General features: G+C 35.0%; 1 protein-coding gene across 6 annotated transcripts in view; it reads right to left on the reverse strand.

The window, feature by feature from the left end:
• Positions 1-13794, reverse strand: part of ATRNL1 (attractin like 1) — a 721245-nt gene that overhangs the window by 248946 nt on the left and 458505 nt on the right. For 4 of the 6 annotated variants that reach the window (XR_009497890.1, XR_009497891.1, XM_059899415.1 and 1 more), the window contains one exon: positions 9558-9665. The exons of the other annotated variants lie outside the window; for them this stretch is intronic. Coding sequence is in view for 2 of the 4 variants with exons in the window: in XM_059899415.1 (XP_059755398.1) it covers positions 9558-9665 (108 nt within the window). In the remaining 2 variants the exon portion in view is untranslated. The remainder of the gene's footprint in view (positions 1-9557; positions 9666-13794) is intronic. 6 annotated transcript variants of the gene reach the window in all.

Genomic DNA, 13794 nt, shown 5'->3' on the forward strand with positions numbered 1-13794 from the left:
AACCATTGAAACTACTGTCCATGAAGATGCCAGGCCAGGAATGAAATGCCAGAGGGGCCACTGGCTGTACCCATCAGCAGAGAACTGGGCTCACGCTGCTCTGGGAGCAAAGCCAACAATGCTCTTAACATGAGAGATGCTCACTGCGTCTGGCCTTGATTTAAACAATGTGCCTGTCACCTTTTTTCTTACGTAGTGTACTAGGCTGAACTGTCGCAATTACTCACGACTGTACGAGCATCTACATAAATGTTAGGTAATTCTATGCTTATAAATAGCTTTACAAGAAAAAATATTCCAGAGATACGTTGGGGCCTAAAATGTATTCTCAATTTGAACTAAAATCAGAATATTTAAGAATGCTGTGAAAAAGAAATTTCTTGGGCCAATCTGAGATACAAACCCTGCTCTTACTCTACTGGTGACTAAACTGTGATCTTCACCAAGGGTCTTAAGCTCACAGAGCCTCAGTTTCTTCAATAGTAAATAGAACAAACAAAATCTGCTTCGGGTTTTATAAGATTGACCTAGGTTCACATGAGATTGAGACAGTATATGTAAATAAATTTTGAAAAATAGTATCTTAAACTCAATTTAAGCACTTCACTTGTTCCCATGACCTACGAAGCTCAAGTTCAAGCTTGGCATATAAATCCTCTTCTCTATTGTTTGGAAAGCACTCTCTAGTGCATACTTGGTGAACACCTAAGCACTAATTTTGTAGAATATAACCCAATGGTCATCTACATTTTCAAACATTGAAATGTGGATAAATTAATTATGATGAGTAAAAAGGTTAACAGGGCAGTCCAGAATATGTACAATATGCATAAGAGTTTTTGTTCCCTAAAACAGAAATGATGATTGAAAACATTCATGTTAAATACCTGGCAAAATTTCAAGCCCCCAAATATGCAGTCAATATAAGGGTCTAAAACTTAAGGGAAAAAACCTTCACATTTTATATTTTCACCCTATTGTTGGTTTTATTTTTTCCTGTTAAAAAAAAGCCATGCATGCTATTACAGAAAGGACAATACAGATATGCAAAAAGAATAGCCCATATATACTACCCACCTAGATACAACTATTATTAAGAATTTATTAGACCAGATCCTTTTCAATGTTTATCAAAAATTAGATCACAATGTATATACCGTTTTGTAAAATATAATAAATTAACTAACAAATCCTTTAGTTTTGGCCATTAAAGTGGTTTCCAGTTTTTCAATATTAGAGGTAGAAGAATAATTGGTTAAAAAAATTAAAAATAAAAATAGAAACAAAGAATAATATCCCAGCAAAAACTGTCAATGACAATTGAGGACTCATATCAGTTTATAAAACTGCCAACTCCCTCCCTCCTTCCTTCCTACCACTACTCTTCCCCCAAATAACCATGAACAGGGAATGTACATTCTTAACAACATCATCATTTCAACCTAAGGGGCTATAAATTAACTTGTTTGTGATCAAACTGTATGCTATACTTTTCATGTGACACCAGATCTAACAAGCCTAGTCAATCTAAGTCACTTAAGGGGCTCTAGGTTCTTGTACCTCATTTTCTCATGGTTTCTATCAGTTACCTAGGAAAAGCATATATTTTGTTGTTTGAGAGTGTATACTAAGAGAGAATGTGACTATTCCTCTCAATGAGTAAGTACAACAGCCTCAGAAGTTTTAGAGCTATTACAATGCCAGTTAAAGAGAGAAAATCCTGTCTTATTTTCTATTTGGATTTTACAAACACAAAGTCTCTAGAAAGGCTTTCAAAATGAGAACGTTATACTCATAATGACTTTAAAAGCAAAGTCCAGAATCTGACCACTTCTCATCTCTTTTACTGCTATGACCTTGGTCTCGCCTCTCGCCACCATTATATCCCTTGCCTGGATTCCTACAGTAGCCTTGGAACAAGTTTCTCTCCCTCTATTCTTGCCCTAGTAGCAGAAACTTTGGGTTGATTTACACTCCTCCCCCACCGCCACCAGTTACCACGTCAGTTTTCCGCTAACTTCCAATGCCAAAGCCTTAATTTCTTTGCCTGAGGGCTTCCTCTGGCCTTCTGGGAAGTGGCCCTCAACCAGTGATTGGAGGGAGGTGAGGAATTGTCCTGGTGTCTGTAGTCTGACGTGCATTTTACCCTGACTCCCAGAGTTTCCCCGATGGGATTAAGCCCTAGTTGTCCATAGTGGTACTGACTGCTCTCCATTCCCTTTCTCATGGCTCCATGTCCCTACCAGCATATTCTTCAAATGATTCTTCCTTGTCTTGCTGTCTGCTTCTCAGGAAACTATACAATATCACCTTTCAAACTATTCTCAACCCAAAAGGCAGAGTGATCTTTCTAGAAACAGATTATGTCAGTCCTCTCTCAAAAGCCTGCAATTGGTTCTCTCCCTTTCACTTAGGATTGAATGTCAAGATCCTTACAAAGGTCTACAAGGCCCTATATCATCTGCCTCCTCCTGCACCTGCCCCCACCCTATGCTTGCTGTTTCATGAACTTGCCCAGCATCCCCACCTTAGGGCCCCTGCTCTAGCAATTGCCTTAGCCTGGAACACTTTTCCCTAGGAATCTGCTGCCTGTTTAACTCCTTCACCTCTTTCAAGCCTTGCTCAACTCTCATCTTCTCAATGAGGTCACCCTGACCACCACCCTATTCAATACAGCACACTCTCCCCACCTCCACAAAGCACTCCCAAAACCCTTATCCTGCTTTATTTTTTCCTGTTCCATTGTACTTACCACCTCCTAACATATTAAATAACTTACTTTCTTGTTAGAATATAAACTCCATGAGGACAGGGTTCTTTGTTGTGTTCCCTGATGTTTCTCAAGTGCTTATTAGAACAGTGCCTGACGTATATGGAGCATTCCATAAAAATCTGTTAAACAATTACCATAAATTATCATGCTTTTACTTGGCGGAAGAAAACTGATAAATATATACTATATGGGTCACAAGGTCACCACAAAAATAACCCCCTTTTTTTTTCCCCCTTTTTTTTTTCTGCCGTGCTGTGCAGTATGCGGGACCTTAGTTCATTGACCAGGGATAGAGCCCAATGCCCCTTGCAGTGGAAGCATGGAGTCTTAACCACTGGACCTCCAGTGAAGTCCTAAAAATAACCCTCTTTTAAAAATAAGTTTAAAGCCAACTAATAAATTGTGTTTATATATAAATTTACATTCTAAGTGCATTTATTAAATTTTAATAATGTATTTTGTCACTATAATTTAGAAAAATACAATGATTCAGATATTTTAACGGATAATTTAGGGGGGGATTATTCATACTATATATATATTTTTTTTACTCACAAAGAGTTTTACACCTAGGGTTTATACAAAGTTCTTGTGAAGACTGAATACTCCTCATTCATTAAAAAATATAATTAGCTTATACATAAAATTTTCAGGAACACATCTACTTCATAGAACAGGACATTTTGGTGTATAGTACCATTACCTACAGATGTATCAAAGGTAATTAATTTCATATTATACCTTACATTCTCCCTCTGACTGTACAGATTTGGAACTCAGAGTGGCACATGAGTCCAATTTAATTTAAAAGGAATTCATTCCTTAAATTACCACATTATGAATACTCAATGAATATTTACAGAATAGTAATAGCCAGCTTACTTATGGCTTTGTGTTGAATTTAATCACTGAATTTTAAGAAAAACCCAGCAGAGGGACTTTACAATTACTTTGATTTTCTAGGTTTAAATAAAGTCCTTAATGTTATTTCAGGATAGGCCCAGGCTTCAGAATTTGCTGTGTAAGCAGATCAATAAACCACATCATACTAAGTTATGTATATAAAAAAGAGCAATTTGGACCAGCTTCCAGTGTACTGTGACAATGGAAAATAAATCTCACATATAAATGTATATGTACACATATGTATGTGTATATACAGCAGATAGATAACTTCTACTTAGTAGTAATTATTACAAAATGCTTAGAAAAGGAGAAAACAAAATATAATTTTAAACTTTATGCTTCTACCTCTATTATTTTCTAAAGTATGTCAAAGAAAGAAATTAGCATTAGCTGCTGATATTTACTTCTGATGTTTAATTTTTACAGGAAGAAGTAAACAATTTAAGATCTAAAAACAATCTACTGAACAACAGTATTTTCAACCTGAATTCAAAAAAAATTTCTAAGTTGTCAATTTACTTGAGATTATTAGACATGTGAATATAGGGAACTTTAAATATCAGAGATCATAATTATTTATCAAGATGAAGGAAACCTGGTACTGAACTTAGGGTTTTGAGGATGGAGGATAAAGGCACTCAATTAACAAAACTACCACCTTAATAAAGTGAATGTTAAAATACTATATGTTCTCCTAAATTGATCTACAGATTCAACACAATCCCTATCAAAGTACTAACAGGCTTCTTTGCAGAAACTGACAAACTTATCCTAAAAGTCATGTGAAAATTCAAAGGACCCAGAAGAGCCAAACAATCTTCAAAAAGAAGAAAGTTGGAGGACTTACATTTTCTAATCCCAAAACTTACTACGAAACTATAGTAATCAAAATAGTGTTGTACTGTCATATGTTAGACCTATAGATTAATGGAGTAGTATTGAGATTACAGAAATAAATTCTCACTTTTATGATCAATTGATTTTCAATGAAGATTCCCAAGATCATTCAATGGAGAAAGAAAGTCTTTTCAACAAGGAATGAAAAATTACCATATTACCCAGAAATTCCATTCTTCGTTACATACCCAAAAGAAACAAAACTTGTACACAAATATTCATAGTAGCATTTTTCAAAATATCCAAAAAGTAGAAACAACTCAGATGTCCATCAACTGATGAGTGCAAAAACAAAATATGCTATATCGATAAAATCGAATATTATTTGGCAATAAAAAGGAATGAAGTACTGATACATGCCACAACATGGATGAAACTTGAAACTATAATGCTAAGTAAAAGAAGCTAGTCACAAAAGACTATGTATTGCATGATTCCATTTATATGAAGTGGAATGAAAATATACTAGAGGAAAACTCATAAGGACAAAAAGTACATTAGGGCTAAGAGAGAGGCTTGGGGAAAAAGGGAGCGGGTGGTGACTGCTAAAGGGAATGGGGTTTCTTTTCGAGATGAATTCAATTTTTGAAAATGTTCTAAAATTGATTTCTGGTGATGGTTACACAACTGTATATATACTAAAACCCATCAAATTTTACAATTTAAGTGGGTGAATTGTATGGTATATGAATTACATTTTAATAAAGCTGTTTCCAAAAAACCAACAAGACTATACATTTGATAAGTAGAACCTGATCCCCAGATAAAAAGGGCTTTCTAAATGGGAGTATGCAGGTACGTATTTTTCTTCTTTGAGGTTTTGAATTTAAGTTTTAGAAAACAAGTGATACAAAAGAAATAGAGGCACACCAGTTATTCATATAACTGAATAATAATAAAAGAGAAAATAATAATACCAACATTAACATAAAGCTTTATGGAGTACAAAGCACTTGCACATACGGTCCTGCAGCCAAAAAATGACAAGCCAGAATGAGTCACTTGTCCCTCCCCTGAGTTCAAACATAGAGATAACGTATAAGAAATCAGAAGGTTGATGACTCTCAGGACACACTCAGAGGTTAATACAAAGTCTTGAAGAAATACTAGGAAAGACTGAAAGTGATTGGGACTCTTGCAGGGAGTAAATGGTGACCTGTATTAGAAGAGGACTGGAGTCCCCGTTGTCCTGGGTGGACTGATGTCTACCCTGCCTGCTGTGGGGCAGAAAAGCATCAGAACCAGGCCAGTGCCAGCCCAAGGCTGCAAACTAATGACAGAGGAGTTCTAGAGCTCTGCTAGGGTGAGGGATCCTACAGCCACACTAGCAGGAGGCTGGGCAACTCCTAAGCATTCACTTCTCCCCACTTCAACTGCTGACCTGGCAATTATACCAGAGGGAGGCTACCCTCTGATAATAATGCTTGGGAAAGAAGTACTAGATAGAAAGTTCTCTGCAGTGAAAGGGACACCCGTGGCAAATGAGCGGTAGTGCTTGAGCCTAGATTATTCATTATGAGCAGCTTCCTCACCTCCAACCTCTAAATTACCTATAAGAGCACTATCTAGAGTCAAGGATATTATGCCTATTTTTAAGTAGATCTTAATGACAAAATACCTGTTAATAGAATAACATAAGAGTGAAAAAAAGACTGTAAGCACCATGAAAGAAATAGAAAAATGAAACGGTCTACACTAAAGGATGGCAAATATGAAACAATATTTAAATTAAATATAATAAATGGTTTCAGAAAAGTAAGGGAGGGTATTAGAAATATGAATCATGAACAAGCAGTTATGAAGAAAAATCACTTGCAAGTATTAACAACAAAATATTTAATTGTTGAAATGAAGTCAATGAATGGGTTAAACAGCAGAAAAGATACAATCTAAGAAAAAAATTGTATACTGGAATACCAGGTTGAGGAGTGTTCCCAGAGGCATCAGGAAGAGATTAAAAAAGTGGAAATAATAAGAGAAAAGCTATGAAATATAGATGGTAAAAGAAGTATCAAGAGTATCTAATAGGAATTCCAGAAGGAGAGAGAATAGAGTAATAAATATTTAAAGAAATAGTAAAAAAGATTAGCCGGAACTATACAAAGTTACAGGTCTGCAGATTTAAAGGGTACATAGAGTGCCAAATAGGATCGTATTTACATATCAGAGAGAAATTTAAGAACCCTGAAAAACAAGAGAAAATTCTGAAAGATTCCAAAAAGAAAATGGAGCTCATTAGTAAGGGACAAAGAATCAAACTGACACCAGACTTGAGACAATGAAGTAATATCTTTAAAGTTTTGAAGACAACTTTGAAACAAAAATTTGTATCTAATTAAACTATTATTTACATGTGAGGACAAAATCAATATATTGGTATATAGGTATTTAAGGTCTCAAATACATAAAGTTTCTCTTTGAAGAAAATATTTTGAGGATTTACTTTAGTGACAAGTGAAAGAAATGCATGAGCAAGCAACTAGACACAAAAAGTAAAGGAGGGTAAAGGTGGTTCATCGTTATTTAAATATGCTGTGATGGAGAAAAAGTGCACCTATAATATCTGGGTCAAAAATTCCAGGCAGTATTAACGCAGGGTGGGAGAAACAGAGAGAGCTGAAAGCATGCTAAAGTAATAACTGTGTTTGAGATGGGCAGGGCAGGAATTTGTATTAATAAGCTTTAGACACCGATAGGGAAAAATAGTCATTTCTATGAATCTTGGTAAGTAAGGGATAACTACCAGAAACATAGGAATAGAGTATTTAATACTCAGTTTAGTAGAAGAAAATCAATTTATCCAAAAGAAGCTGTGAAAAAGAACCAAAAAGAAGCAAGGCCAATAACACCAACAACGACCAACACACACACACACACACACACACACACACACACACACACACACCAGAGTAGCTAAAATGAGCCTTGGTAGACCAGCAATTATTGTCAACGTAAACAGATTAAATTTACCAATCAAAAGACAGAAACACAGAGTGACCGGGAAAATAAAATAAAAAGCTAACAGTCTTTTCTACAAGGGATAGGTGTAAAACAGAAGGGTACAGAGAAGTTGGGAATAAAGGAATAAAAGAAGGACTACCAGGCAAATATGGGGGAAAAGAAAGTAGAGGTAGAACTTTTTAAACTCTACAAAATAAATTTAAGGTTAAAAAAAAACCTGAGAATACTTTCTTGACCACTATTAAGCAGCAACTGACCAGCTATGATGGTACATAGTTATTACATTTGTTTCTTAAGTTTATGAGTTTTCTAGTTCTTTTGATTATTCCTTTTCTACCTTGGCCTACGTACAGTTTATATTCGTTTGTCTCTTGCCACTTGAGTTTTAGCAGCATTTGAGAATGTTTTAAACAAGTGAGGAGAAAAAGGAAGTTAGATTCAAACAGTTCAGGTTTTCTATTTGTTAAAGGTTTGTACTAAAGTTATTTGAAACTAAGGGCCAAAATGAAATCAGAGCACTTACTGTAAAATTAGAAATTAGAGCACTTCTCCCTAAGTAATGGAAGATATACCCATAAATTTTCTAATGTTCTAAGCTTCCATGGCAACCTGTGATCTAGAGTAGTAAAAAATCAAGTACACAAAAGCTACTAATAAAAAAATTTCATAGAGAAATGCCCTCTAAAATCTGGTCCTTTGTATAGCATCCATGAGGTCTGACTTTATTATTTTCAGAATGACCAAAAATTCTATGGACAAAATCAATTATATCTGTATCCGATATTTGGAGGAGTCTGTTTTTATATTCCTTGCTTTCCTCAAAGAAAAGCAAAGTCTAAAAATAGCAACATGAAGTTAATCACAAAAGGGTACTTTTTAAAAAGCGAATAAAATATTTCAATTATATAGTATTTTTTAATCTTCCTGCTTAAACATCTTACCACATATGAAATATAAATTAAAAAGGTAAGCATACAATAAAATTACTATGTCTCAAAATGCTTTGATTAGACGTTAATCACAATCTGTGGATTTTTCCTCTTTGGGGGTTATTATTTTCAGAAATTTCATGCATTACTTCAGGATTCTAATATCACATTTACTTGCACATAATCATTTCTCTTTCACCATACTCTATTTCTGCATTTGCAATAAAAGCATATACTAATACAGCCATCATATAAAAATATTCACTATATTCTACAATTCTCAATGTTCAAGAAGTGAAACTATGTAATTAAAATACAACTCATCTCCACCCACCTTTTATAGCCAACTTTGTTAATAAAGAATGATGTGGGGCTTCCCTGGTGGCGCAGTGGTTGAGAGTCTGCCTGCCAATGCAGGGGACACGGGTTCGAGCCCTGGTCTGGGAAGATCCCACATGCCGCGGAGCAACTGGGCCCGTGAGCCACAACTGCTGAGCCTGCGCGTCTGGAGCCTGTGCTCCGCAACAAGAGAGGCCGCGACAGTGAGAGGCCCGCGCACCGCGATGAAGAGTGTCCCCCGCTCGCCGCAACTAGAGAAAGCCCTCGCACAGAGACGAAGACCCAACACAGCCAAAAATAAATAAATAAATAAATAATTACTTAAAAAAAAAAAAAAAAAAAAGATCCCAGAAGCCATGGGGCACGGCCAAAAAAAAAAAAAAAAAAAAAAAAAAAAAGAATGATGTGAATTGTTAACTGAGGGGCACTGAGCACTCCAAGGACTAAATACAGACACTATGTTTCTTCCATCATACCTATATCTTGAATTCCTTCAGCTCCTATTTATCAGGGAAGGGCTGCCAGGTGAGCAGTCTGTCACTCCTGCCTAGACTAATAGGTTCTCCAGTGGCTTTTGTTACAGCTCATGTCATCCTATTAAAACTATGTGCCTTGAAAATGGCATAACATATGTAGCTGAATCTTGTCAAGTCTAGATAATCAGACTCTGTTTGGCTTCACCAGATGCAGCTTAGAGAAGTAATATACATATGCAAATCACAGCGGTCCCCTTTCAGCACCACTGTTCCTACCTCTAATGACCCTCGCAGAAAGTCTGTTTGTTCAGCTCCCACTTCCAGGGCTACATCAACAGAAGCAAAGGGACGGCTGGCCATCTGCTGTCGTTCTCGAAGCAGTTGCTGGAGGGGGTTAAAAATCACTTGTTTTAAAACATGTTAAATTCAACAATATCTAGTTCCATTTTGAACAAAATGGCATTCAAAATTGAGAAGTCATCTAATACACATACTCATATCTAGATCATTAAAAATGAAAATTATTTTCTCCCCATGGCCTGGGTTATATTTCCATAGAGGCTTTAAATGTATGGTGCCTCCAAAGAACATTTCCCTTGACCTCCATCCCACAAGCCTAATGAAATGTACTCAAAAGCACTTTGAAAACTTCAGATGAGAGCTGCTACTTAAGTAAAAAGTGCTATTATGATGATGGCTATACCAAGTTTTCCCACTCAGAGTAACTCATGCTTTTGTCTTAGCTGAAAGCAAGTGACAGTAAAAATGTTTAAGAAAAGATAATCAAAAGTTGTCAAAATGCATTAATAGAGATTAAAGGAACATATACCTGCCAAGACTAAGCCTTGTAAGTCATCAAGATCCCCTGTCAATTACAGGAATTGTTATTGTCAGTGTTTTCAACTTTATTCAAAGCCTCTGTTCATTATTTAAATGAGGAATGATTAGTAGGTTGCAAAACATGTGTGCCAGGGCTTCTAAAACATTTCCGGATATTTGTTTCTTTCTATTTGTGTCTCTTCTGGGCTTTGCTCAAACTAAAACCAATAAACCAGCAAGTCCCAACCAAGTACCCAGCTAATTTATATTTCTGCCTCTCCTTGTAATTATAATACTCATTAAGTCATGATAAGAAAAAATTGATGACCAGCACTAGATATTGCAAATCTTGCCCTTCTCATTCTGCACAGCTAATAAAATTATTATTAAATATTAAAAGTGGATGAGCAATGCAATTAAATACTCCTTCAAATGAGAAGAAAATCATATCATTGAAGAAAGGCAAAATCCTTGAACACAATGAATGGCTTCATTATTCACACAGATTTTTAAAGATTCACTGGAAGTAACTTAAAACATTAACAACTGGTCTCTGAATGTAAATGTATGTAGCACTGTGATGCATCATTCATAAATTCTCTTTCAGATGATGAAGGAACAAAAGCCAACGCTTGATGGCAGTTTATTATTTAACATTTTTATTTTAACGCCTGTGACACAGCAGTAACAGTGTTCATGTAATGAGCATCTAAAATATAATTTAAGGCCTTGCTTTTATTATTAAAGAGAGAACATCTACTTGCTAATACGGGACAGAAATATTACAACTATTACTCAGTAGTAGTTTAAATTCTTAAATTATATGTACTTTTAGGAGTAATGAAGACATACTAAAAACATATTCAGAGTAAAAAGTAAATGTGATTTAAACAACCGAATTATTCAATTTAATATAAACTCAGATTTGTACTATTAAAAATACAGCTGCTGGCAAACAGAATCTTGTTTGTGTCTCTCTCAATAGGAGTGGCCAATTGATCTGAATACCGTGTCTATGCAAAATGCAAACATAATGTTACTCCAAATACCAAGGGATGCTAAGTGTAGAAGACACAATGCTCTTTTTATCTGGTAAAAACATAAACACACACACATACAAATATACAAACTGCCTTTGTTACCGTAATATAAAAATTCCCTTGAGAAAACTGTAAATTCTAGTCTGGATTTTAACATGATTTTCTAACATCTGTATTAAAGTTTCTTCATTTGTACTAGTTTTCCTTAGCTTATAAATGGCATCTCATATAATTGATTTTTTTAAAAAAATGAACACTTTCTCTTTCCTCATCTTACCTTTTCCCTACACCTAAAAGTAAAAGGTCTACAAAATATAATTAATGAATACTCAATACCACAAATTGTAATATAAGTCTACAAATATTCTACAGTCACTATCTTTGATAAAGAATAGATTCCTCTGGAAAATAATGTATTATTGTGACCCCCACCACTCATAATAAAGAAAAATCAGTGACTGATACTTTTATTCATTTAAAAAAATGTACTATAGGATAGAAAGGCATTTTAAAAGATTCCAGTTTGTCCTCTGAGCTTTGAGTTTTCATCACTTTTTAAGAATTGAATGCTTATTACAGTACTCTTTGTAAAGAAGAAAAATGTTGTTCTTGTCCAGGACCATAACACTGTAGTTTGTAAAATAAGACATGGCAAAATAAAAATAATAAGAGCACAAGATAGTGTGCAGTAAAGGATACAAACAGGGAATTAGCCAAATGAATTCATTCCGGGTCACTTAGCAGAGGTCTAGTTCGAGGACTTTGGCTGACATTCTGACTTTGGGAAACTAATGCAAATGTTCTGACTGGGAAACTTAGGGAGGGTAAGTAATTTTATCCAAAAACACTCTTGCTTTGATATGATGGCCCTAAAATAATAAAATGGAACAAGTGAGATTCTCTTTGCTACTAAGTCCCTGGCTCTTAGCCATATCCTTAACAATTGTCCTTTCTCTTGCCAGTTAACATCTACATGCATTACTTCCTGAATTTTGCCCCTTCTATGTCAGAACAAAAGAGATTTAAACTATATGCTTACAACTTAAATTCTTCAAAATTTAGTGGAAATATTGACAGGCAAAATACGTAGACTCTGGAATTAGGACCTGTGTTTGAATATCAGTTTTTCCACTCTGTAGCTGTTTGACCTTAACCAAATTATTTAGACCTCTCAGCGCCTCAAATATTCTCATCGCAAAGTTGGGCTATTAATAGTGCCTACACCTAGACCTCAGAGGACTTGTTTTGAATCCCAGCTTCTCCACCCATTACCTATTGTACCATCACCAAATTCCGTAGACTTTTCTAAGGCTTTTTTTTCCTCTCTATAAAACGGGAATAGCAATAATATCAGAAGATTGGGACTAACAAGATAATGCACTTGCACTGCTCAACACAGAATCTAGCACATTGTGAGAACTCAGTAACGGTTCATTGGTACAATTATTATGTTAAATTTCAAGCACTAATTTTGTCTTTAAAGATGGCACGCTAATTACCACAGGCCCATTTTCTTCAGCACTAGTGACACATTTTGCTCTATTAGTCTCCCTTTTAACAAATGTTGCAAATTTATGAGACAGTTGGAAAATGTCATGATTGTGGTAAAATGAATTTAGATTTGGAACTGCTTTCTGCCATTTGTGACTAAGAATGATAAAAACTCAACCTAAAACTTATGGGGAAATATAGAGTACTTCCTTAAGAACTTCCAAAAATTGATTAACTTACTTTGTGATTGTGATTTTTATATAAAATGAAGTTTGACATTTTATATATAGATAAGAAGCCATATAACAGATGATTTATTTTATAACTAGCCTGCAGTTGCCAATTTTTCAGGAGAAAGAAAAGGCCAAAAGAACAAATTGATCATAATACAACAGATTATAATCATGTTGCCATAAACATTGTTGTGCAGAACATTTTAAAACTATGGATGTTCTTAGTGTCATGTTTGTTATCTATAATAATTGTTTTATTATTCAAAATCTCTTACAAAACAAACCATGAAATTGAAAATAATATGAAAATCCATGCTTAAATTTGGCAACCGGGAACAGTCATTGATTCTATCAAATGTATATATGAAATTCTTCCATGCAATACTACTACTTCGAATATCGTATCATTCCCCAAAAGTTCATATTAATCACCTTTCCAACCACTGCGAAGGCTACAACTCTAATGGATTTCGGATAATAATCCTTAAAAACACGCACACTAAAGAAAACAGTAACTACCTCTGTTTCCAGTTGTCTTCCTATGTCTTTCCTCCTGTGTCCAGGTTCTATCTGTCCTCCCCCCACACCTCCAAATGTCCTTCTACTCCATCCAAGTTTGAAGTGATCATCTCACCTACAAATTATTTATGATATTAGTGTGGCACTATCTCTTTAAATCTTCATGCTTTTTTGAAATCTTTAAGGCAAAAATCCACTTTTTATTTGTTTTTTTATTCCCCACAGCACTTAGTTTGTAGTCAAGAGTATTTGATGAATGAACAATGAATGACTGACTTAAAGTACAGAAATCTGTATCATCTGAATGTGATTGAAGGCAAGTTTTGATAAAACTTATTTTAATTGTGAAAAAACCTTTAAAAATATATGTCCTCTGATATTCTAGAATTTATGTCTTATGCTCAAATCTAA

This window comes from Balaenoptera ricei, chromosome 16 (genome assembly GCF_028023285.1).
Source record: "Balaenoptera ricei isolate mBalRic1 chromosome 16, mBalRic1.hap2, whole genome shotgun sequence".
Classification (NCBI taxonomy): Eukaryota; Metazoa; Chordata; class Mammalia; order Artiodactyla; family Balaenopteridae; genus Balaenoptera; species Balaenoptera ricei.